Source organism: Magallana gigas, chromosome 1 (genome assembly GCF_963853765.1).
Source record: "Magallana gigas chromosome 1, xbMagGiga1.1, whole genome shotgun sequence".
Lineage (NCBI taxonomy): Eukaryota > Metazoa > Mollusca > Bivalvia > Ostreida > Ostreidae > Magallana > Magallana gigas.
In genome coordinates this window covers 42,211,353-42,239,297 of record NC_088853.1, presented here as the reverse complement: position 1 = coordinate 42,239,297, position 27,945 = coordinate 42,211,353, and the positions used below count along the sequence as shown (strand labels likewise).

General features: G+C 31.6%; 3 protein-coding genes across 3 annotated transcripts; all 3 read left to right on the top strand.

Annotated features, from left to right (window-relative positions):
- The first annotated feature begins 1,643 nt into the window (after window positions 1-1,643).
- On the top strand, window positions 1,644-3,711 carry LOC136273810 (N66 matrix protein-like). Its single transcript, XM_066079371.1, has 2 exons — window positions 1,644-1,671; window positions 2,872-3,711. The coding sequence occupies exon 2, from the start codon at window positions 2,886-2,888 to the stop codon at window positions 3,666-3,668; it is 783 nt and encodes a 260-aa protein (XP_065935443.1). The 5' UTR covers window positions 1,644-1,671; window positions 2,872-2,885; the 3' UTR covers window positions 3,669-3,711.
- Window positions 3,712-9,843: 6,132 nt separating this feature from the next.
- Window positions 9,844-10,713, top strand: LOC136275927 (uncharacterized). The gene has a single exon (XM_066086401.1). It carries the CDS (start codon window positions 9,844-9,846, stop codon window positions 10,711-10,713), a length of 870 nt encoding a protein of 289 aa, XP_065942473.1.
- Window positions 10,714-18,502: 7,789 nt separating this feature from the next.
- Window positions 18,503-26,556, top strand: LOC136275924 (eggshell protein 2A-like). Its single transcript, XM_066086396.1, has 2 exons — window positions 18,503-18,680; window positions 25,637-26,556. The coding sequence occupies exons 1-2, from the start codon at window positions 18,503-18,505 to the stop codon at window positions 26,554-26,556; spliced, it is 1,098 nt and encodes a 365-aa protein (XP_065942468.1).
- Window positions 26,557-27,945: the final 1,389 nt, after the last annotated feature.

The following is a 27,945-nucleotide window of genomic DNA, read 5'->3' as shown; positions in this document are numbered from 1 at the left end:
ACACTAAATGATGATGAGGGTTTTTGTTTCTTTACATCGCTTGACAACACTCAAGTTGCACAGGAAACGTCAAGTGTTTATTCAAGGACAAATAAGGTCCTGAGGATCAAATTATCTGAAGTTTGCAAAATGTATTTTTTTTATAGTTTTGGCTTGATCCTGATACGAAATCTAGTCAATAAGTGTCAGGGTTAAATTTAATGTATGAATCTTAAAAATCAGGTTGAATGAATTTGAGTGAAATGTTACAGAAATTTTCGACCCAGCTCTTATAAGTTTTTGATTGAGCGCTAATTTGGCCATTAACAAAGTTCTTTAGCTGGAAGGGTAACCGTGGCTTTGACAAAGACCGGATTTCCATTACCATATCGTACTATGATTTCGCCTAATACGAAATTTCAGTTAATTTGATCATCAGAACCATATTCGTCTTTGACCAGAAAGCTGGCGTTGCCTGCCATGTTATATAACACAGACTTATCTCCTTCTCTACTGGGGGAGTAGCCCTTTCCCTGTATAAAAAGAGGAGGCAAAAGTCATCTTCCATTTGACTACTTCTTTTATTCAAAGTATTTTAATTATAAATCATTCTGATTAAAACTCCACAATTTAAATATGATATAATGTATAATAAATAACAGCAGATATGGATGACAAGAAACTCTTAAAACGCTATATTTATTTAAACCCCTCAATCATTTATGTTAACTTTTAATTTATAAAAACGCGCAAGTATTTTAATATGATCTTACCTCTATAAAAAGAGGAGGCCAAAAACAACTTCCAGATGCTTACTGGAGAGCTACTTTCCATGCACTTTTTTATACGCACGGACACTGTACATCAAATATCCGAACCTTATAAGTATATCAGTTCAAGTCCATACTAATGTTCTTTACAAGCTTTACAAAACATCATTATCTTTCTTTAAAAAAAATGAGCGCGGAAAAATATACTGTTCTGTTTTTTATGCTGATTTTGTATGAAAATTATAATGAATCGATAATTTATAATGAATCGAATCAAATGGTTGAACTTTAATAAACAGTTGGTTATGCTTAGGTTTATTGTGTTTGCACTTAATGATATTTCTTTCTATATGCATAGCGTTTCAGATTACTGACATTGTAATTTATTTCATTCTGTATTTTAAATGAGTTTAACTGGACAATGACGAAGGGAAAAGAACCAGAAGAAGATAAAGTACATTTACACATGATAATTATTTATTGAACAGAATATATGAATTATATTAACGATTTACAACTTAAAATATGCTTTTATTGAAAAATCTGTTCAGTCGTTAAATGATTAAATTACAATATTATAATTATGTAAACAATTTAAAAAACAAACAAACAGTTTTTAGTTTTTAACTAGCAATGAACACGCATTATGGAAATTAATTTTTTATGACTTTTAGTTTCTAACTCCGAAATCGACTTTTTGTGTTGACACAGCAAGAATTTCTTTTATTAATTAGAAGAAAAACTACATATCCAATAGAATCAGGTTAAATTTTACATTATCTGATTTTGACAGAATTGTAGTATTGCGCATTAGTCTTTAAGTCAACTTTGCATAATGAAGGTAAACTAACATATCTTAAAGTATATTTAAAGAAGAATGACGACAATTGATTCAGTTGTCCAGTTGTGGCTGATCTATAAGGTAAGCTTTTAATGTTTATATGCATTTGTTAAAAAATACAAATATAAATATTGGTTCATTTAACAAAAAACAAACTTTATATTTTTTTTTCTGTTATTAAATCTCAGAATTTTTATTATTTGCTTAAAAAAATCACCGAAAATAATTTTTACAAGTTTTATTGAATAAAAAGTTAAAATAGGCATCAACATGCTCCTTACGTATTTAGTGTGCTCCAATTTAATAAGTAGCATTCCCAACAATATTTAAAAAAGGAATATACGTTTTCAACAATAATAAACTATCAAATTCCGTAAATTAGGCATTTTACAACATTTTAAACCGAAAAATACTACTGTTATTATATTGAGTTAGAGACAGCGTTATCATTATCGAATTGTATTTTTGCCAAGATTGCATTTCAATTGCAAAAACCCTGCACGTTTAGGAATAGTGAAATTTTCACATGAATTTTTTTCCCTGAAAGACATTGTCCTTTCTTAAATGCATGATATTCATTGAAAGAACTTCACCTTATTACTTGTTTCACAAAAATACTTAAACAGCAATTTGGCAAACTGAGCTTAACTAAAACAATAAAATGTTTTCTTGGGTGATTCATTCGGGATATGATGGTAGCGATATTACAGTGTGTAAATTTTTTCTGCAATAATCGCTACCTTCATAACTCGCATGGATCATCAAAAGCATTCTATTGTTAATATTAACATCTTTTTTTTAACTAATTAATAAATTGATTTTGGAAAAATTAGTAAAATTCACTAAACTACTGTACATATGTACGTTAGCTTAAAAAAGAACAGCCAAATCATCTCCTGCTAGACTTTGATTCTAACATCATCATGATTATTTCGTCCCTATAGATTTCGACCAAACGATAAACAGGGCGTGTCAATCTCAGTCCTGTCAGTACCTTGTTTGTTTCAGCCGCTGTAGATATCGACCAATCGATAAATGGGGCGTGTAGATTTCAGTTTAGCTGTTTCTATAGAACTTTGAATTTACTATAAGTTTCTGTGAGAAATATAGGAAATGATACTTGGTAGATGTAAATAAAAAGTTTTGAACAGTATTTTCTGATAATAGTTTCTGTTTCATTAATATCAAAAAAGAAATTCTTGAGACACTTTGTAGTGTTGGCTTGTAATGATATTAACGCTTAATGCATAGAAATCAATCTCTTCGTTACACTTTTTACAGACTACCTCCCAACCATGAATCCTCACCTATGCTTAGGCTTATTGTGCGCCGTGCTTGTAGCACAAACGTCTGCATCTGTGGTATACAGGTCAGGCTATGGCGGAAGGAAGAGCGGATATGGAAATGAAGGAAACGGTTATGGCGGCAGTGGTGGAAACGGATACGGAGAAAACGGTGGAAACGGAGGATACGGAAATAACGGCAATGGAAATAATGGCGGAAATGGTGGATATGACGGAAACGGTTACGGGGAAAATGGTGGAAACGGAGGATACGGGGATAACGGCAACGGAAATAATGGTGGTAATGGTGGATATGGTGAAAACGGTTACGGGGACAATGGTGGAAATGGAGGATACGGGGATAACGGCAACGGAAATAATGGTGGTAATGGTGGAAAAGGTGACAACGGTGGCAATGGTGATAACGGAAACGGATATGGCGAGAAAGGTGGTAATGGTGGAAATGGTGGGGGGTATGGAGTAGATGCTTATAACGGAGGAGGAAACAACGGCGATAATGGACAAGGATACGGCGAGGAATATGGCGTCGAAACAACTTCTTACGATCAGAAGTACCCATCTAGAGGTGGAGAGTATGGAGGATATCAACAAAGATCTAACAAAAATAGAGGTCGAGTTGGCAAAAATGGTAGACGGGTCGGAAAAGGTAGTGGTAGAAGTGGTAGAAAGGGAAGTAAGGGAGGCAGATATAACAACAAAAACGGAAACAACGGCGGTAGATATGGTGGATACGGTGGACAAGGTAGCCACAAAAAAGCAAGTTATGACTGGTAATTTGCTAAGAAGGTGAACATGGTACACTGTAGAAAATTTTGGCTAACGTAGATTTCTGATATTATTGATGTTATAAAGACCACAATTTTTAATTATTCTTTTATGTTTTCAAAATATTGATGTTGAATAAAATTGTTAATTATAATTATACAAATTAAAAGAGTTTTATTTATTGAATTTTAATATATACGAATAATTGCCATTTATTAGTTATTCCTGACGGTCAAAATATATCAGTTTCGCAAGATTTTAGCAGAAATAAATTATATGAAATCATACAACGACGATACGCTTGATCAAATTCTTTAAAAAAATCTTTTAAGTTCATGTTTATACATAAATCCAATACTGTTAGAATTGCTCGTATTGATGACAATGGTACTTTTTAAACATGAAAGAAAACTCGAAAGATAGTTACAAAATACTTTAAGAAATATTATGAAACTTTTAAAAAACAAATTAGGCAGATTAGATCCATTTTCGCCATGAGAAATTTGTGAGAAAGGCATACGAATAAAACTTGAGGTTTTGCGCTCTATCATAAGTAGCTTTGGCAAAAGAGAAATTCGATTAAATTTTGATCATTAATCATTGAAATCCAACTAAGATCTTTGCATTTTCTACATTGACCTAAATAGATATACATTGTATCGGTAACATATGAGAGAAGGTATGCCAAATTAAATACAGTTGTAAAATATTTTTGTATTAAAATTATGTCATGGACAAAAGCGTCTAGGGTCCGTTTGCATTTTGTAATATGGTTCAACAAATGAATTCATTTCTTCATTTCGGATAACAAAAAACAAATTATTTGAGGGGGAACGAATTTTTTTTAGAGCTAGAGCTAAAGTTGAAAAGAAACTCGCACTTATTGACACATGTTGCCTTTTATCTAAAAACGTTCAGTAACATAGTTTTACTAAGGACCTGATTAAAAGATAAATTGTTCAAACGACTTTGGTCAATATTGTAAGAAAAAAAAAAGACGAGACACAAAATCTTTGATTTCTTTAACTTAAGCAATTGACAACCTAATATTAGAATTAAGTAATTAGAATTATTTAAAAGAATATATATTTAAGGTTTTTCGAAATTTAACTTGTTTGATATTTAATTGAAAGGACGTTTACATGATATAAATATTTATATTATGACCCCGATTTTTCACAAAGTTAAACCACTTTACACTTAGTAGGCGAATCATACTTCCGACAAACAAATGTGGCGACCCCAAATTGGGCTAAATTGTGCACTGGGTAGGTTACAAATGCACAACGCCACGCAATTTTGCAATATTGGTCAATTAAAGTTCAAACGAAGTTCAAAGTTCAATCAGAGGTCAAAGTTCAATCAAAGCTGCATTAAAGTGCAATGAGGTTAAATGGTCAATATACCATTCAATACACAGTTGTATAATTAAACAAAATAATTTGCATGTATCAAATTTGCAATGATGAAAAGCGATGAAAAGCGCTTTTTGCGCCACGAAAATGATACACGGTTTAGAAAACACTGTTCCATTTGAGGAGGGGTTTGACGAAAGCGCCGGTGTAACGTAGAATAATGACCCCCGTAAAATAATGACCGGGGGTCATTTCATGCGCTATCTGTATAGCTAGTATACCTTAACCAATTTCTGTAAAATTACCGTCATTATAGCTCTGTAAATGTCGCAAGATCTACAAAACAATCGTAAATAGATAACTAAATTGATCTTTACATTATCATTATTTCATACGCAAAAGAGATAATTTTATACCCAAATCAAAATATGTAAACCTAAAATTCACTAACTTATGAGTTTTTAAACAGAATTTCTTTCAAAACGTGCACATAAGCATCATGGTTATATCACAAATATGGAAATTATGCAGAATATTTTTGTGTATGTGTGTCAAGCACAACCTTGCAATTTTTCAAAATTTCCTTAACGCAGATGAAACTAGTTCTTTTCAAATTTATGCAAACATTTTATAATTAATTATAATTAATAATAAAATTCTATCATCTTTTTATAGGGGACTCAAAAAAATGAAGAACTAAATTAAGGATGTCAACGGGTATTGAGTAGTTGACAATCGCTCAATCAGTCCAATCATCGTCAAAATTTTTCTTGGTCGTTAGGAAGTTGATAAAATTAAAAAAAAAAAGATATCTTATTTTTTAGATATATGTTATAACCTTGACTTAAGGTCACAGCATTAATCAGTACCATTAATATTAATGTATGGACATGGCCGAGAAATTAAAGAGAAACAATATCTGTAGAAGTATTTTTTAACAAAGATCTTCTAAAACTTAAAATTTACAATAAAAGCTTTTAATATAAAAAAACAGGTATCAAGATATAAGTAAGATGTAGCCAATCGATGTGAATTTCAAAGCGATCCGCGATTGCATTTACCTTTGGGCTAGGAAATTGATTCAAAGTCACTCCACATCCTTTACCTACAAACACGTTCTTTGTGAATAATGAACTTTAATTAGCCAAGGGAAAATGCTAAGTATTTACCAGAGGTTTGATAAGATATTGACCTGAATTCGAATTCTGTACATTATTTTGAAGAGGGACACTGTGGGTGAAGTTTGAGCTTTAATGGAGATATGTTTCTGACAAGGACCTGGCGATTTCGTACACGCGATATCAAAAGACGTGTTATGGGTATATAATGCATTAAACTGGGTCCAGGAATGCAATGTACAGGAATATATACATCGGACAGACAGAGGGACGAACACCCATGTGGCCAAAAAGAAAACAAAACCACGAAAAATACGTGATCAACAATGTATTCATTCACATGTGAATAAATACTCTCTTTCTTTTTTCCATCTCTCTTTCTTTCCATCTCTCTCTCTTAAAATTAGGTAATAATAAGGTAGTTTCAAATCCTTTGTTCAATGTTTTAAGTTTTGCATATAATCACTGTAGCTGCCGACAATGCTTGTTCATGTAAACAAAATTTTTGCAGAAGCAGTTACGATTCATATTCTTTGTAAGAGAAGTATGATTATCAGCCTTACTAATCAAACTTAAATATCAAATAATCTGCTTACTAAACATTTTAAATGAAAATAAAAAAAATTGTGATTTTTTTAAATCTACATATTAATAGATATGATTTTGATAAAAAAATGGTAATTATAAACAATATTGAGGTTTGAATTATTACATGTATACATTGCAAGTTAATAATAATATTGAACCCCCCCCCCCCAAAAAAAAAAAAAAAAATTAAAATTAAAGGTAAAAATAGATTTTTTTTTTGCTAAAATCAAACTACTAATTGCATGCATTTATGAAACGTCTTTTTATAAATGATGAATAAAAGTGTGAGTAAAGTATAATTAGCTATCTCGTCAAATTCACCAAAAAAGCTTAAAGAAATCAAACAAGATTTCAGTATTATTTACAAAAAATTATTACAACAGGTTTTTTTTATGTAGAAGCTAGGGGGAAATACACCCTTTTCTAAACACGTTTAGTGATGTAAAATAATAGAATACCTGATTAAATAATAATTTGATTTTTTTCAAAATGAAAAACAAAATGAGAGATAAATTTAACGATTTTGCCATAGAATAATTAGATTATTGAAATTACATGTTTGTTAATCAAAATATTTTCAAAAATTATTGAATAAAATATACAAACAATGATGTACTATTCGCTTAAAAAAGAACCGTCTCTTTTGAATAACATCTTGGTGAGAAATCGTCGAATCGTACAAACATTTTATGCAAGTACGCGGACATGTATAATTAAACAAAATAAATTGCTTGGTTATGTTCTTTTAAGTAATGTTTAAAACTTGCGTTTAAAATATTTAATGTAAACTGAAATGAAGAGGCATTTTGGAATTCTGTGTGTAGTGTAAGGAATAAGACTTTAAATAATCTAATTTACGAATTTGTTTTTTTTCATTAGCTGGAACACACAGCGAAACATATTGCTGCAAAATAAACATCATTATCTTCTTTAAAAAAATGTGTGAGGAAAAACAAAGTTGCTTTCTTATGCTGATTATAAATGAAAACTAAATTGCTTCATATATAATCGTAAAGGAAACGCTTACATGTGTGAATTTCCATGGTATGACCTCAATTCTTGACAAAGTTAATTGTAAAGCCACGAATCGTTACGTACTACTTATTTCAAAGTTAACAAAAACACATAAAACATTTTTCCTACTTGATAATGTTTGATAAAAGCATGAGACTTTCGCAAAGGCGGTCAAGTAAAATATGTAGAACAAATTTTGATGAGCAAGATAATTTATGATGAATTGAATCAAATGGTTGAACTTCAAAAAACAGTCGGTCATGCTAAAGTTTACCGTGTTCGCACTTAATGATATTTCTCGCTATATGCATAGCGTTTCAGATTACTGACACTGTAATTAATCTCATTCTATATTTTAAATGAGTTTAACTGGACAATGACGAAGGGAAAAGAAAAAAAAAAGATAAAGTACATTTACCCATGATAATTATTTATTGAACAAATAAATGAGTTATATGTACGATTTAAGACTTTAAAAAATTGTTTTCATTGCTTTTAACTACCAAAAAAAAAAATTCGTTTAGTCACTAAAATATTGAATCACAATATTATATGTAAACATTTTTTTGAATATACAAACAATTTCTACTTTTCTACTGGCAATGAACACGCATTATGTAAATCATTTTTTATATGACTTTAAGTTTTTCCTCCAAAATTGACTTTTTTGTGTTGACACAGCAAAAACAACTTTTATTAATTAGAAGAAAAACTACATATCCAATAGAATCAGGTTAAATTTGACATTTTACAATTGTTATCTGATTTTGACAGAATTGTAGTATTGCGCATTAGTCTTTAAATCAAGTTTGCATAATGAAGGTAAACTAACAGATCGAGAAGTATATATAAAGAAGAATGACGACAATTGATTCAGTTGTCCAGTTGTGTCTGATCTATAAGGTAAGCTTATAATGTTCATATTTGTTTGTTAAGAAACAGAAATACAAATAATGGTTCATTCTACCAAAAACAAACTTTAAAACTTTTTAATGTTATTTGATTTAAGTATCTTTATATTAGCTCAAAAAATCACCGAAAATAATTTTAACACGTTTTATAAGATAAAAAGTTTAAATAGGCATTAACATGCTCGTTACGTATTTAGTGTGGTCCAATCTAATAAGTAGCAATTCCAACAATATTTAAAAAAGGAATATACGTTTGCAACAATAATAAACTATCAAATTCCGTTAATTAGGCATTTTACAACATTTTAAACCGAAAAATACTACTGTTATTATATTGAATTAGAGACAGCGTTATCATTATTGAATGGTATTTTTGCCAAGATTGCATTTCAACTGCAAAAACCCTACACGTTTAGGAACAGTGAAATTTTCACATGAATTTTTTTTACCCTGAAAGACATTGCCCTTTCTTACATGCATGATATTAATTGAAAGAACCTCACCTTATTACGTGTTCCACAAAAATACTTAAACAGTAATTTTAGAAAACTGAGCTTAACTAAAAAATGTTTTCTACGGTAATCCATTCGGGATATGAAGGTAGCGATATTACAGTGTGTAAATTTTTTCTGCAATGATCGCTACCTTCATAACTCACATGAATCATCAACAAGCATTTTATTGTTAATATTAACATCTTTCTTTTAACTAATTGATAAATTGATTATGAAAAATTAGTAAAATTCACTAAAATACTGTACATATGTACGTTAGCTTAAAGAAACAGCCAAATTATCTCCTGTTAGACTTTGATTCTAACATCAACATAATTATTTCGTCGCTATAGGTTTCGATCAAACGATAAACACGCGTGTCAATCTCAGTCCTATCAGTCCTTGTTTGTTTCAGCCACTGTAGATATCAACCAATCGAAAAATTGGGCGTGTAGATTTCAGTTTAGCTTTTTCTATAGAACTTTGAATTTACTATAAGTTTCTGTGAGAAATATAGGAAATGATACTTGGTAGATGTAAATATAAAGTTTTGAACAGTATTTTCTTATAATAGTTTCTGTTTCATTAATATTAAAAAAAAAGAAATTCTTGAGACACTTTGTAGTGTTGGCTTGTAATGATAAAACGCTTAATGCATATAAATCAATCTCTTCGTTACATTTTTTACAGACTACCTCCCAACCATGAATCCTCACCTATGCTTAGGTTTATTGTGCGCCGTGCTTGTAGCACAAACGTCTGCCTCTGTGGTATACAGGTCAGGCTATGGCGGAAGGAAGAGCGGATATGGTAATGAAGGAAACGGTTATGGCAGCAGTGGTGGAAACGGATACGGAGAAAACGGTGGAAACGGAGGATACGGAAATAACGGCAATGGAAATGGTGGCGGAAATGATGGATATGACGGAAACGGTTACGGGAAAAATGGTGGAAACGGAGGATACGGGGATAATGGTAACGGAAATAATGGTGGAAATGGTGGATATGGTGAAAACGGTTATAAGGACAACGGTGGAAATGGAGGATACGGGGATAACGGCAATGGAGATAATGGTGGCGGAAATGGTGGATATGGTGAAAACAGTTACGGGGAAAATGGTGGAAACGGAGGATACGGAAATAACGGCAACGGAAATAATGGTGGAAATGGTGGAAAAGGTGACAACGGTGGCAATGGTGATAACGGAAACGGATATGGCAAGAAAGGTGGTAATGGTGGAAATGGTGGGGGGTATGGAGTAGATGCTTATAACGGAGGAGGAAACAACGGCGATAATGGACAAGGATACGGCGAGGAATATGGCGTCGAAACAACTTCTAACGACCAGAAGTACCCAGCTACAGGTGGAGAGTATGGAGGATATCAACAAAGATCTAACAAAAATAGAGGTCGAGGCGGGAAAGGAGGCAGACGGGTCGGAAAAGGTAGTGGTAGAAGTGTTAGAAAGGGAAGTAAGGGAGGCAGAAATAACAACAAAAACGGAAACAACGGTGGTAGACATGGTGGATACGGTGGACAAGGTAGCTACAAAAAACCAAGTTATGACTGGTAATTTGTTAAAAACATGAAAGTGAGACACTGTAGCAAATAGCAAATTTTGGCTAACGTAGATTTCGGATATTATTGATATTACAATTTTAAATAGTTCTTTTTGTTTTCAAAATATTGATGTTGAATAAAATTGTCAAATATTTTTATACCATTTCAAATAGTTTTATTCATTGAATTTTGATATATACGAATATTTGCCATTTATTGGTTATTCCCGTTGGTCAAAATATATCAGTTTCGCAAGATTTAGTAGCAAATGAATTATTAGAAATCATACAACGACGATTAGCTTGATCAAATTCTTAAAAAAATCTTTTAAGTTCATGTTTATACATAAATCCAATACTGTTAAAATTGCTCGTATTGATGACATTGGTACTTTTTAAACATGAAAAGAAAACTCGAAAGATAGTTGAAAAATACTTTAAAAAATTTGTTGGAAACTTTTCAGAGAATACAAACACTACAGCAGACAAGAAAAAAAATATACAGATTAGATCCATTTTCGCCATGATAAAATTTGTGAGAAAGGCATATGAATAAAACTTGAGGTTTTGCGCTTTATCATAAGTAGCTTTGGCAAAAACTTAATTCGTTTGAATTTGATAATTAATCGTTAAAAACAAACTAAGGTTTTTGCAATGTTCTACATTGACCTAAATAGATATACATTGTAACACATAACAGAAGGTATGCCAAATTAGATACTGTCAAAAAAAGTTTTGTATTCAAATCATGTCATGGACAATACTCACAATAGCGTCTAGGGTCCTTTTGTGCATTTTGTAATATGGTTCGACAAATAAATTCATTTCTTCATTTCGGATAACGAAAAACGAGTTATGTGAGGAGGAGCAAATTCTTTAAGAGCTGGAGCTGAAGTAACAGAAATACTCACACTTATTGACACATGCTAGCCTTTTTCTAAAAACGTTCGGTAACGTAGATATACTAAGGACATGATTAAAATTGTTCAAGCGGTTTTGGTCAATTTTCTATGAAAAACAAAGACAGACGCAAACTCCATGATGTCTGTATCGTAAGCTATTGACAACCTAATATTAGAATTAAGTAATTAAAATAATTTCAAAGAATATATATTTAAAGTTTAATAAAATTTAACTTGCTTAATATCTAATTGAAGGGACGTTTACACGATGTGAATATTTATATTTTGACCTTAATTCTTGACAATGTTAAACCACGAATCGCTACGCACCACTTTTTTTGAAGTTAGATAAAACACATGAAATAAAATTTGTTCCCCTAAAAAATGTTTGAAAACAGCTTAATACTTTCGCAAGAGCATCCAAGTAAAATGTGCGGAATTCGTTCAGAGGAGCAAGGATAATGTAAAAAATTGAATCAAATGTGTTGAACAGTAGGTTATGGTGACTGTTAACACTTACAGTTATTATTCCTTGCAATATGCTTACTTTTATGATGTCTCATTATTAATAATTTCATTCTGTTTTCTTAAGTAAATTTAATTTAACAACGACCAGGGAAAAAAAGAACAATGATCAGTTAGAGAGAGAGAGAGAGAGAGAGAGAGAGAGAGAGAGAGAGAGAGAGAGAGAGAGAGAGAGAGAGAGAATGGGAGAGAGAGAATGAGAGAGAGAGAGAGAGAGAGAGAGAGAGAGAAAGGCAAACTTAACGCGTCATGGAAATGTTTTGAAAATGGAACCGTTTGGTTTCATGCCAAGTATAATTGGTTTTATTCAACCCGTATATTATGCATCAATTTGAAAAAAAAAATTCCCGAAAATCCTGAAATATAAATTAGAGCTCCAAATGTAAACCTATTTTTCTTCATTTGCCAAAATTTTTTGACCTTTATATACACATGTGAAGCAATGCCAAAGTCGTTATACAATTGTACCCGCCTCGACGTCAGGGGCAAATTTAAATATGAGGTGAAAAATACAATATCATATTGTGTCATTTGTTTTGTAAAAAAGTTGTACAGCAATGTGGTCTATAAAGTCTTTGATCCCACGATCACTAGGATATGATAAATGAATAATCATTCGCAACCCTCATCCGATTTTGGAACAATGCCAACTGGCGAAATGTGAAGGTTGGATATAGGCAGTTGATCAAAAGGACCCATATTCCTGCCCAACTTAATTTCTTTATTTATCATATCCACAAATGATCATGGTCTTTTGATGTTTTGAATTCACATGAAACCCTTGGCCAGTATAATTTATTTCAAAACTCATGGAATAACCAATTTTTAATAATAATGGCGTCGAAACAACTTCTTACGATCAGAAGTACTCATTAAGAGGTGGAGTGTATGGAGGATATCAACAAAGATCTAACAAAAATAGAGGTCTAAGTGGCAAAAAAAACCTATTTTTTTTTAAATTTAATGAGTTAAACACATTGTTAGATAACAATGTATGAATGCTATCTATGTATTGACTTTCAACACCAATGCTTGTACTTGATTGAATAGCTAAAGAGGGAACATGTTTCAGGGGGCAAACTTTGGTTCACAGTTGCCACATCTTCACCTTCTAAATCGATGACGCTTCCTCTGCTTCGTTATGGACCGGGTTCCTTTGATGCCTGATCGTCAGTGGATGGAGCTCATTGGTCTAGTCTTGACCTTTTTGACCTTAATCCTTTCCCTTGTCTGCAATTCCTCTTAGTTTTTTTGGTTGACATTTCCGCTCATCAAAATGAACAATACACATACAATAAATCACTTGAAACTAAAAACACGATTTCTAAAAAGTCGACTTAAAATTTACAAATTATATATGAATGGTGCATGCTGAAAAACACCCTGCTTTTAATCTGGCCCTATCAATAGAAAATATAGACGCCGGATTAAAAATAATGTAAAAAAATCCCCCAGATAATTTGTCTATCCATTAATGGAATCTCGAATATATTAAAGACGGATGCAAAAACTTTACGGCAAACAATTTCAAAAATTCTATCCTAAAAGTTTTTCACCTACGTACTCTCTATTCAGCAACTTTTGGAAAAGAATGTTTACCCCGAGTTTCCAGACTTTAATGATATAAGAAGGCCGAAGGCCGATCCCGACCAAAATTAAGATACATGTAACCCCTTTCCCGTTAAAAAAAAAAAGCCATCGATTTTATATGCATAAAATTAATGGTAGTATTTGAAATGAACACAATTTTAGAAATTCATTGAGTGTTCGACTAACGCTCGCCTAAAACACCTGATGAATCAAAATAGGCCTTCGAACTCAAATTCTTGAACTAAACATAATTCAATTAAAAAGGTATGATATTACAAAGGGATTCAGATGTATTAAGTATATCTCACTTTGTAGTTCATAAGCTACGTACAAATTCATTATCAGAAAAGTCTATTATTTTTTAAAAAGCCCACAAAGTGTAAGCTTTGTGGCAACAAAATTATAGAAGCCTTGAATTCTATTCGAGTTATAGCATTTGAAAAATTACTTGACACCAAATTACTGCATTTAAAGACACAACCCCCCCCCCCCCCCCACAAAAAAAAAACAAACACAAAAAAACCAAAGCAACTCTGAGGTTTTATTTTTGTTAAAAACATATTGGAGTACATATAAAAAATACCCCCAAAACTATGCTATGAAAAAGTTGGATAATATTTCAAAAAAAAGAAAGAAAAAAAAAAACAAAGAATACTTAAAAATTAACATAGTCAAATACCTTTCTTATTCAAAGTACGGGTCCTACCTATTCTACTAATCCTACCTATAATTTTGCATTTCGATAAAAAAAAATCCAAGAAAAAAATACAACTGACTTTTGGGATTGAATATAACATCCTCATTAAAATAATTAGAATTCATCGTCTGTATACAATAATTCGTATGAACATTATGCGCCAGATTGGTAATATTGTTATTTGTTTCTGCGACTTGAAATATTAAAACGGCTTATTAATCTTTCCTTGGTTTGATGTTAAAAAAATGTTTGGCTTTCAGATTTCCTTCTAATAGAATACGACATATCACGCACAGATATTAAAAAATTGGAAAATCACCATCATGTTAAACATTGATGTTTGCCTGTTTCATCTTTTATGTCAGTACTGATAATTGTTTTAATGTTGTGTTGAATTTAATTTTAAAAAAATCTATAACGCTTCATAAAAAATATATAAACAACATATTTTTATATTTGTAGGTATTGTATTCTGCCGTGTTTTGTAAAAAATCTGGACTATTACTAATAATTACAAAAGAAGAAATGAAAATTGAAATATGAAAGTAATGAAAACTTTGGTAATTTATCATTTTCCAACCATCAGATTGATTAATTTTTTCTAATAATTTTAAAATTAGGAAACGTTAGTATGGGTTTACGAATTTGACAAATGTTTCAATAAACATTAAGAGGTAACTAAAAAAGTAGGTCATTGATCTAGTTATTTGATAATAAAAACAAAACAAAACAACAAGGGGTAAAATGTATAAAAAGTTGAAATTTTAATAATGTGATTATCAATCTTATGACCTCAGTTCCTGACGGAGTTGATTGTAAAACAACGAATCGTTACGCACCACTCATTAAGAAGTTAACTAAAACACATAAAAAAATGTCCTCCTTAAAAATGTTTCTGAAAAGCTTAACACATTTGCAGAGGCATCTAGGTAATATATGCGATTTTGTCGTTTTGTAGTTTTGATGTGCGAGGATAATTTATGACAAATTGAATTAAATGGTTTGAACTTTGTCAAACAGTAGGTGATGTTGAGGTTTATTGTGTTTGCACATAATATTATTTCTCCCTTTATTCCCAACGATTAAGAAAACTCGTTGTCATTGAGATTTATTGTCAATTTACTTGGATAATGTTCCAAGGAAAATAAAGAAACAAAATGAAAGATAAAATACATTAATTATTATGTAACTGAGTTTATATATAACTCAATCGTACCTTTTATCGAACCTTTTCTAATATATACATGTTCTGTGAAATCTAACTTTTTGTGGAATTCGTGGGTGTCCCTCCAAAACGAATTTACCTTCTCGACGAAAAAAGCATTTAAGAAGAATTTTCACTCAAACTAAAACTTAAAACCGACGCCTCCACAAAACTATATCATCCCGAATAAGCAAACAACCAACAATCCACAAAAATTGGCACTCAGAATTCAATTGATTCCACAATTATACAGTCAAAACTGCCGAAGCGGCCACCCCTACTAAGCGGTCAACTTTCGTATGCGCTCATTTTATTTCCTCCAGATGAAAAATCCAAAATAATTGCCCTCCAAAGAGCAGCCACCTGTCTAACGCGGTCATCGGTCATCCTATTTTGATCTGAATCTGTACAGTCGACATGCATTAGGCGGCTATTTTTGCCGGTCACATGATTTACACCCGGGAATTTTAAACATGGCTTTCGAATGTCGGTAATAAATGTAAACAATTATGATACGCTTGAGGCGAAGGAAACCAAATAAATCGATGTATTTATAATACATAATTGGCAGATCAGATACGAATGGGAATCAAGTGAATTGTTAAAACATGTTTTAACAATGTTTGTTTTATAAACATGAATACAATAGGTGTAAGAATGTCCGCGGCGAGGCAACAGAAAAGTGTTTGATTTTATTAATATGATTTTTAGTTCAGTTCAAAACTTTATTGTTGATTTGTATTCAAAGTGTTTGTATTTCATATGTACGGTACCCATGAAAATAGTTAGTGTTTTAATTGTGAAAAAGTCAGCGACAAGGTTTTACCACGTAATGACTTTTTTCAATAATTTAAAAAAATATAAAAAATGCATGCACAATGCATTGTTATGTACTTGTACTTATTTGTAAATATAATAGATACTATAAAAACCATTTAATCAATTACTTTATCTATCATTTTGATACATAATTGTTTTATTGTAGTAACTGTTTTTATAAGGTATTTGATGTTGGGAAATTCACAAGTCTCTATTCAAAGGTCACTTCAGTTAAGAGCCTACTTTTGGTGCCCCCCGCAGGTGACTGATTAATACAAGTTTGACTGTAGTTTCTAGTTGTCTGTTGGTAATAGAACACGCATTATGGAAATTTCTCTTGGTCAAATGAATCCCAAACCCCCCTAAATTTACTTTTTTTCATGATGCAGCTAAAATCAAGTGGCATTATAAAAATAATCAAAAATAATATATATCCAATTGAATCATGTTAATATGACATTTAAACTTATAAGCTGATTTTGAGGGAATTGTAGTTGTGTGCATTATTTTGTAAGTCATCTTTGCATAATGAATGTAAACTAACGTATCTAAAAGTATATATAAAGAGGAATGCACAACAGTTGCCTCAGTTGTTCAGTGGCTGATCTATAAGGTAAGAATATAAAGCTTATATGTACTTGCAATGAAACACAAATATAAATTGTGGTTCATAAGGTAAGATTATAATGTTTTTATGTATTTGTTTAGAGACAGAAATATAGATGATGATTAATTCAACCAAATACAAATTTCAACGATTTTTTTCTTTGATATGCTTAAAATATTTTTATAATTACCTACAAAAAGCACCCAAAACAATTTTCTGGCATATTGTTAAGTAAGAAGTTAAAAAAATTACATGAACACGCTTGTTATGAATTTTTTTAGGCTCTCACCTGCTTAAAAACAATATTTTAAATCAAAAAATATAATTTTGCAACATTGTATTCATTGTGCTCTTATACTTGTACGTTTCGACTCACTACTAACAAGATTTTATGACAACAAATTATACATTTTAACATTATAACCTTTCTCCAATGAACTATCAAATTTTGCATACATGTATTAGACATTTTACTACATTTGAACTGATAAAAGTATTGTACGCATAATCAATAAAAACGGAGTTCTCGTTACTGAATTATATTTTGCCAAAGTTGCATTTCAAATAAAAAACCATAAAGCTGTTGGCTTCATTCGTTATTACTTGCTTCACAAGAATATTTAAACAGTACTGTGGCAAAGTTAGCTTAAAAAAGTTTCAAATAGCTATTCTTTTATTACAGATTCTGTTTCATGTTCATGGAAATAAAAAAATATATCAAAGGTTTCTTAAGACAAAACTGATGGGGGCCAAATAATGATATAAACGCATACTTAGAAGTGCAAAGAAATCATATTCTCTGTCATACTATCATTTTACAGACTCAACCATGAATCCTTACCTATGCTTAGGTTTATTGTGTACCGTGCTTGTAGCACAAACGTCTGCCTCTGTGGTATACAGGTTAGGCTATGGCGGAAGGAAGAGCGGATATGGTAATGAAGGAAACGGTTATGGTGGCAATGGTGGAAACGGATACGGAGAAAACGGTGGAAACGGAGGATACGGAAATAACGGCAATGGAAATAATGGTGGAAATGGTGGATATGACGGAAACGGTTACGGGGATAACGGTGGAATAGAGGATCCGGTAATATCGGGTATGGGAATGGTGGATATGAGAATAACGGGTATGGCAACAATGGCAGAACAGATGGATATGGTGAAAACGGTTACGGGGACAATGGTGGAAATGGAGGAAAAGGTTACAACGGGTATGAAAATAAAGGTGAAAATGGTGGAAATGGCGAAAACGGTGGCAATGATGAATACGGTTACGGAAATGGATATGGCGAAAATGGTGGTAATGGTGGCAATGGTGAAAATGGCGGGAAATATGAGGTAGATGCTTATAACGGAGAAGGAGAAAACAATGGTCATAACGGAAAAGGATACAGCGAGGGATATGGCGTGAAAACGTCTTTCTACGGACAGAAATACACATCGAAAGGTGGAGAGAATGATGGAGGATATCCCAAAATATCCAACAAAAATAAAGGTGGTGGTGGCAAAGGTGGTAGTCCAATTGGAAAAGGTAGTGGAAGAAGTGGTAGAAAGGGGAGAAAGGGAGGCAAATATAACTTTAACAATAAAAACGGAAAATTCGGTGGTGGAAATGGAGTTTACGGTGGATCAGGGTAACTGAAGAAACCAAGTGATGACTGGTATTTTGTCAAGAAGATGAACATGTTAAACTGTAGCAAACTGTGTTTAACGTAGATGTCAATTATAATTAAATATAAAGAAAACTTTTACAATTTATGATGATTTTTTTGGTTTTCAAAACATTAATGTTTAAAAAGATTGTAAAATATAAATTTATCAATTTAAAGAGTTTTATTTCTTGAGTTTTGAATATACGAAAAATTGTCATTTTTTCAGATAATTATATTCCTGTTGGTCACGACATACCAGTTTTGCAAAATTAAGTAGCAAAAAGATTATATGAAATCATGGAAAGACGTTACGTTTTAAATATTTTTTAAAATATTTTAAAGTTGATAACACTGTGTCGGATATGATTATGCCAGTGCATAGGTGGCATTTTGCACCCGTATAAGCTGCATGTTTTGAAAAATTCAAATACATGTACACTGTAAACTACGTAATAGACCATTGCTTAAAGAGTTCATATCCACCTTTAATTTGTTATTAATTCTATGCATTTTACCTATCAGGTGAGATATTTACCTTTAAAAAATTATTTATAACAGAAAAACATTTTTCCCATATAAAAACAATTTTCCTATAGCATATTTAGAATTTCCTCTTGAAAAAAAAACAACTTCCAATTGGAATTTTAATTCCAATAGGAATTGAACAAAACACCCATAGTATTTTAGAGACCTACAGGCAATCTTAATTTTCTATAGGAAAACTACCTGTCTTAATAAAAATCCTGTAGGAAATACTTCTCTCCTACAGGACTTAGAAAATTCAATAGGATTTTCAATTGAGAATGTACGTAATATTTACGATCTAATAAAAGACACAACCGAGCTAAACAGGCACATTATTGAAAACGTTTATCAACTTAAAGTTATTTAATGGATTATTTCAAAATAAAAAAAAACCCAAAAGGATCATGGAAATTTAAATATGAGGTGTCATTTGTTTTGTAAAAAAAAATTGTACAGCACTTTGGTCTATAAAGTCTTTGATCCCACGATCACTAGGATATGATAAATGAATTATCATTCGCAACCCACATCCGATTTTGGAACAATACCAACTGGCGAAATGTGAAGGTTGGAAATAGGCAATTGATCAAAAGGACCCATATTCCAGCCCAGCTTAATTTCTTTATTTATCATATCCACAAATGATAATGGTTTTCGTTTGCAGACTTGAGATGTTTTGAATTCACATGAAACCCTTGGCCAGTATAATTTATTTCAAAACTCATGGAAAAACCAATTTTAATAATAAGAGGCATATTTGTATGGATATGATTGTAAATATAGATCCAAATATTTTAGTTTTAATAGGGTAAGATCCTGGGGCCCATATATCTTTGTGGCCTTGGAGTTTGTGTTGGATGTGACACAGGGGGTCTAAACTTGGATTGTCTCTGCAATGGTGCCCTCGGGCAATATGTGGCCTTAAATATATGGTTAGAGAGAGGGAAGGGAGACACTGGTATTGTGGATGAGACCTTGAACATCTTTTACACTTTTGCACTGACAAGACGGTTTGTAGCAATTTCCCTTTAAATTGAAATCAAAACACTTTTTATACATGTACGTTGAGCGATTTGAGTTGAGTGGAACTTTAGATTGTGGAGATTATGTCATAAACATCAACCGTAACTCGTAGCCTACTTTAGACCTCCTTCGGTGGGATCGATACTGCGGCGAAGTCTAAATTGTTCATCATATTTCTTTCATCTCAAATCTCCCTCCCCATATCTTGACGTCCCTAGTCTAATGTCATACAAATATTCTAGAAGACCTTGAAAAGATTCTGGATGGGCTAAAGCATAGATACTTGCATATACTAGAAATGCATATGTCCATCTATATATTGAATCTTTATGCTGGGCCTTATAACCTCTCTTGTGACTTACTCGCCCTTTTCATTAAAAATATTCTTTATCTCTGAAGATTCCGCCAGAGAGGTATTATCAAGCAATAAGCTAATGTCAATGTATGATGAACTAATATTTTTTTATTAATTTAATGAGTTAAAAACATTGTTAGATAGCAATGTATGAATGCTATCTATGTATTGACTTTCAACACCAATGCTTGTACCTGATTGAATAGCTAAAGAAGGAACATGTTTCAGGGGGCAAACTTTGGTTCACAGTTGCCACATCTTCACCTTCTAAATCGATGACGCTTCCTCTGCTTCGTTATGGACCGGGTTCCTTTGATGCCTGATCGTCAGCGGATGGAGCTGATTGGTCGAGTCTTGACCTTTTTGACCTTAATCTTTCTGTCTGCAATTCCTCTTAGTTTTTGTTGTCATTAAAATGAACAATACACATACAATAAATCACTTGAAACTAAAAACACGATTTCTAAAATGTCGATTTAAAATTAACAAATTATATATATATATATATGAATGGTACATGCTGGAAACACCCTGCTTTTATTCTGGCCCTATCAATAGAAAACATAGAGGCCGGATTAAAAATAATGTACCCCCCCCCCCCCGGATAATTTGTCTATCCATTAATGGAATCTCGAATATATTAAAGACGGATGCAAAAACTTTATGGCAAACAATTTCAAAAATTCTAAAAGTTTTCCACCTACTCTCTATGCAGCAACTTTTGGAAAAGAATGTTGACCCCGAGTTTCCAGACTTTAATGATATAAGAAGGCCGCAGGCCGATCCCGACCAAAATTAAGATAACCCCTTTTCCGTAAAATAAAGCCATCGATTTTATATGCATAAAATTAATGGTAGTATTTGAAATGAACACAATTTTAGAAATTCATATAGTGTTCGACTATCGCTCGCCTAAAGCACCTGATAAATCAAAAAAGGCCTTCGAACTCAAATTCTTGAACTAAACACAATTCGATTAAAAAGGTATAATATTACAAAGGGATTCAGATGTATAAAGTATATCTCACTTTGTGGTTCATAAGCTACGTACAAATTCATTATCAGAAAAGTATATTATTTGTTAAAAATCCCACAAAATGAAAGCGTTGTGGCAAGAAAATTAAAGAAGCCTTGAATTCTATTTGAGTTATTGCATTTGAAAATTTACTTAATACAAAATTACAGCATTTAAAGACACACTTAAAAAAAAAAAATACAAAAAACCCCAAAACATCCCCCCCCAAAAAAAAGACTAAGCAATTCTGAGGTTTTATTTTTGTTGCATACATATTGGAGTACATATCAACAATATCCTCAAAACTATGCTATGAAAAGTTGGATAATATTTAAAAAAGAAAAAAAAAACAAAGAAAATATCATCAAAGACCTTTCTTATTCAGAGTACGCATCCTACCTATTCTACTAATCCTACATGTACATGTACCTATAATTTTGCATTTCGATAAAAAAAAATCCAAGAAAAAAACAGCAACTGACTTTTGGAATTGTTTCTGCGACTTGAAATATTAAAACGGCTTATTAATCTTTTCTTGGTTTGATGTTTAAAAAAATCTTTGGCTTTCAGATTTCCTTCTGAAAGTATACGACATATCACGCACAGATATAAAAATAACTGATACTTGTTATAATGTTGTGTTGAATTCATTTTAAGAAAAAATCTCCAACGCTTAATAAAAAATATATAAACAACATATTTTTATATTTGTAGGTTTTGTTTTCTGCCGTGTTTTAAACTATCACATTTTGAACTATAAAATCTGAACTATTACTAATAATTACAAAAAATTGAAAATTGAAATATAAAAGTAATATAAATTTTGGTAATTTATCATTTTCCAACCATCAGATTGATTTATTTGTTCTAATAATTTTAAAATTAGGAAACCTTGGTATGGGTTTACAAATTTAACAAAATTTTCAAAAAACATTAAGAGGTAACTAAAAAAATAGGTCATTGATCTAGTTATTTGAAAATAAAAAACAATACCACAAAAAGGGGTAAAATGTATAAAAAGTTGAAATTTTGTTCTTATCGGATGAATTTCCGCCCCTCTAAGCAAACGTATTACTAATTGTAATTTAGAGAAAATGACACATTGGAGAATTTTGTGTGAATGATTATAATGAGGTTTAATACCATAAACAATTTAATTAGTTCTCGTACGATGAAAAGAAATTAGATTTGATTTTCATGATTTTTATAAACGACAATTAGATTGTATTACATTCATCGAAAGGAAAACAACCCGATGTTAATATCAATATAATGACCTCAGTTCTTGACGGAGTTGATTGTAAAACCACGAATCGTTACGCACCACTCATTAAGAAGTTAACTAAAACACATAAAAAAATATGTTTCTGAACAGCATAACACATTTGCAGAGGCATCCAGGTAATATATGCGAAAGTCGTTTTTATGTGCGAGGATAATTTATGACAAATTGAATTAAATGGTTTGAACTTTGTCAAACAGTAGGTGATGTTGAGGTTTATTGTGTTTGCACATAATATAATTTCTCCCTTTATTTCCAACGATTAAGAAAACTCGTTGTTATTGAGATTTATTGTCAATTTACTTGGATAATGTTCCAAGGAAAATAAAGAAACAAAATGAAGGATAACATACATTAATTATCATGTAACTGAGTTATATATATATATATATATATATATATATATATATATATATATATATATATATATATATATATATATATATATATATATATATATATATATATATATATATATATATAACACTCAAACGTACCTTCTATCGAACCTTCTCTAATATATACATGTTCTGTGAAATCAAATTTTTTGTTAAATTCGTGGGTGTCCCTCTAAAACAAATTTACCTTCTCGACGAAAAAACCATTTAAGAAGAATTATCTCTCAAACTAAAACTTAAAACTGACGCATCCACAAAACTATATCATCCCGAATAAGCAAACAACCAACAATCCACAAAAATTGGCACTCACAATTCAATTGATTCCACAATGATACAGTCAAAACTGCCGAAGCGGCCACACCTACTAAGCGGTCACCTTTTGTAAGCGGTCACTTTATTTCCTCCCGATAACAAATCCAAAATAATTGTCCTCTAAAGAGCGGTCAGCTGTCTAACGCGGTCATCGGTCATCCTATTTTGATCCGAATCTGTACAGTCGACATGCATTAGGCGGCTATTTTTGCCGGTCACATGATTTACACCCGGGAATTTTAAACATTGCTTCCGAATGTCGGTAATAAATGTAAACAATAATGATACTCTTGAGGCGAAAGAAACCAAAGAAATCGATGTATTTATAATACATAATTGGCAGATCAGATACGAATGGGAATCAAGTGAATTGTTTAAACATGTATTAACAATGTTTGTTTTATAAACATGAATAAAATAGGTGTAAAAATGTCTGCGGCGAGGCAATAGAAGAGTGTTTGATTTGATAATATGATTTTTAGTTCAGATACGGTCAGTTCAAAACTTATTTGTTGATTGGTATTAAAAGTTTTTGTTTTTTATATATACGGTAGCTTTGAAAATAGTTAGTGTTATAATTGTGAACATGTCAGCGACAAGGTTTTACCACTAAATGACTTTTTCCAATAATTTAAAAAAAATAAAAAAATGCATGCACAATGCATTGTTATGTACTTGTACTTATTTGTAAATATAATAGATACTATAAAAAAACATATAATCAATTACTTTATCTATCATTTTGATACAATATTGTTTTATTGTGATAACTGTTTTTATAAGGTATTGGATGTTGGCAAATTCACAAGTCTCTATTCAAAGGTCACTTCAGTAAAGAGCTCACTTTGGGTGCCTCCCGCAGGTGACTGATTAATACAAGTTTGACTGTAGTTTCTAGTTCTCTGTCGGCAATAGAACACGGATTATGGAAATTTCTCTTGGTCAAATAAATCCCCAACCCTCTTAAATTTACTTTTTTTCATGACGCAGCTAAAATCAAGTGGCATTATAAAGATAACAAAAAATAATATATATCCAATTGAATCATGTTAATATGACATTTAAACTTATAAACTGATTTTGAGGGAATTGCAGTTGTGTGCATTATTTTGTAAGTCATCTTTGCATAATGAATGTAAACTAACGTATCTTAAAGTATATATACAGAGAAATGCACAACAGTTGCCTCAGTTGTTCAGTGGCTGATCTACAAGGTAAGAATATAATGCTTATATGTACTTGCAATGAAATACAAATATAAATAGTGGTTCACAAGGTAAGATTAATGTTTTTATGTATTTGTTTAGAGACAGAAATATAGATGATGGTTAATTCAACCAAATACAAATTTCAACGATTTTTTTTCTATTATATGCTTAAAATATATTGATAATTACCTACAAGAAGCACCCAAAACAATTTTCTGGCGTATTGTTAAGTAAGAAGTTTAAAAAGATGACATCAACAAGCTTGTTATGAATGTTTTGGGATCTCGCATGCTTAATAACAATATTGTAAATCAAAAAATATAATTTTGCAACATTGTATTCATTGTGCTCTTATACTAGTACGTTTCAATTCACAACAAACCAGATTTTATGTAAAAAAGTATAACTTTCAACATTTTTAACCTTTCAAATTTTGCATACTGTCAGGTAGTAGACATTTTACTAAATTTAAGAGTAATAAAACTACTTTACATATAATCAATTAAAAACGGAGTTCTCGTTATTGAATGATATTTTGCCAAAGCTGAATTTCAAATAAAAAACATAAAGCTGTTGGCTTCATTCGTTATTACTTGCTTCACAAGAATATTTAAACAGTACTGTGGCAAAGTGAGCTCAACAAGGTTCAAAAAAAGGTATCCTTTTATGACAGCTTCTGTTTCACGGTTCATTGAAATAAAAAAAAAATAACAAAGGTTTCTTAAGACAAAACTGAAAGGGGGGGGCAGATAATAATATAAACGCATACTTAGAAGTGCAAAGAAATCATATTTTCTGTCATACTTTCATTTTACAGACTCAAACATGAATCCTCACCTATTCTTCGGTTTATTGTGCGTCGTGCTTGTATCACATACGTTTGCCTCTGTGGTATACAGGTCAGGCTATGGCGGAAGGAAGAGTGGATATGGAAATGAAGGAAACGGTTATGGTGGCAATGGTGGAAACGGATACGGAGAAAACGGTGGAAACGGAGGATACGGAGATAAAGGTAATGGAGATAATGGTGGAAATGGTGGAAATGGTGGATATGGAGGGAACAGTTACGGGGAAAATGGTGGAAACGGAGGATACGGGGATAACAGCAACGGAAATAATGGTGGTAATGGTGGATATGGTGAAAACGGTTACGGGGAAAATGGTGGAAACGGAGGATACGGGGATAACAGCAACGGAAACAATGGTGGAAATAGTGGATATGAGAAAAACGGGTACGGCAACAATGGCAGGAAGGATGGATATGGTGAAAACGGTTACGGGGACAATGGTGGAAATGGAGGAAAAGGCTACAACGGGTATGAAAATAACGGTGAAAATGATGGAAATGGCGCAAACGGTGGCAATGATGAATACGGTTACGGAAATGGATATGGCGAAAATGGTGGTAATGGTGGCAATGGTGAAAATGGCGGGAAATATGAAGTAGATTCTTATAACGGAGAAGGAGAAAACAATGGTGATAACGGAAAAGGATACAGCGAGGGATATGGCGTGAAAACGTCTTTCTACGGACAAAAATACCCATTCATTGGTGGAGAAAATGATGGAGGATATCCCAAAAAATCAAAAAAAATTAAAGGTCGAGGTGGCAAAGGTGGTAGTCGATTTGGAAAAGGTAGTGGAAGAAGTGGAAGAAAGGGAAGAAAAGGAGGCAAATATTACTATAACAATAAAAACGGAAAATTTGGTGGTGGAAATGGAGTATACGATGGATAGGGTAACTGCAAGAAACAAAGTGATGACGTGTATTTTGTTAAGAAGTTGAACTTGTTACATTGTAGCCAATTTTGGCTAACGTATATGTCAATTATTATTAAATGTAAAGAAAACTCTTACAATTTATGATGATTTTTTTGGTTTTCAAAACATTGATGTTTAAAAAGATTGTAAAATATAAATTTATCAATTTAAAGAGTTTTATTTCTTGAGTTTTGAATAAAAGAAAGATTGTCATTTTTTCAGATAATCATAATTATTCCTGTTAGTCACGACATACCAGTTTTGCAAAATTAAGTAGCAAAAAGATAATATTAAATCATGGAAAGATGTTACGTTTTATCATATTCTTTAAAATATTCTTAAGTTTATAACACTGTGCCGGATATACTGATGCTTAGGTGGCATTTTTGCACCCGTATATGCTGCATGTATTGAAAAATTCAAAAACATGTACACTGTAAACTACGCGATAGACCATTGCTTAAAGAGTTCATATCCACCTTTTTTATTTATGCATTTTACCTGTCAGGTGAGATATTTACCTTTAAAAAATAATTTATAACAGAAAAACCTTTTTCCCATATAAAAACAATTTTCCTATAGAATATTTGGAATTTCCTCTTGGAATAACAAAAAAAACTTCCAATTGAAATTTTAATTCCAATAGGAATTAAACAAAACACCAATAGTATTTTAGAGACCTATAGGAAATCTTAATTTCCTATAGAAAAACTACCTTTCTGAATAAAAATTCCTGTAGGAAAAACTATTCTCCTACAGGACATATAATTCCTGCTTTTAGAAACTCCAATAGGATTTTAAATTTAGAATGCACGTAATATGTACAATTTAATAAAAGACACAAAAGAGCTAAACAGGCAAATTAATGAAAACGTTTGTCATCTTAAAGCCATCTTAAAGGATGATGTCAATATAAAATTTTACTTAGAAACACAAAACAAACACTACGGCGTATATGAAAAAAAATATTAGGCAGATTAAATCCATTTTCAGCCATGATAACATTGTGAGAAAGGCGTACGATTAAAATTTGAGATTTTTCGCCATTTTTCATAAGTAGCTCTATAGCTAGCAACAAATAAATCCGATTAAAATTTGGTTGTTAATCATTGACAATCAACTCAAGTCTTTGCATTTTTTACATAGACCTTAAACAGAGATATCTGTAAATTATGAGAAAAGGTAATCCGAAGGAGATACAGAAAAGAAATACATTTGCATTCAAATTATGGTTTAGACAATAAAGTTAGAGTGTTTTTTGAATATTTTTTGATTTGGTTCAAGAACTGAATTCATCTCTTCATTTCGGATAACGAATAACAAATTATTTATGGAAGAACAATTTTTAAAGAGGTGGTGTTTATC

Excerpts from the sequence above, each read along its gene's own strand:
- LOC136275924 (XM_066086396.1), top strand. The coding sequence starts at position 18,503 with ATGATGGAGGATATCCCAAAATATCCAACAAAAATAAAGGTGGTGGTG. Across the intron at positions 18,681-25,636 it reads GGAGTTTACGGTGGATCAGG|ACTCAAACATGAATCCTCAC; the intron begins GTAACTGAAGAA and ends TTCATTTTACAG.
- LOC136273810 (XM_066079371.1), top strand. The coding sequence starts at position 2,886 with ATGAATCCTCACCTATGCTTAGGCTTATTGTGCGCCGTGCTTGTAGCA.
- LOC136275927 (XM_066086401.1), top strand. The coding sequence starts at position 9,844 with ATGAATCCTCACCTATGCTTAGGTTTATTGTGCGCCGTGCTTGTAGCA.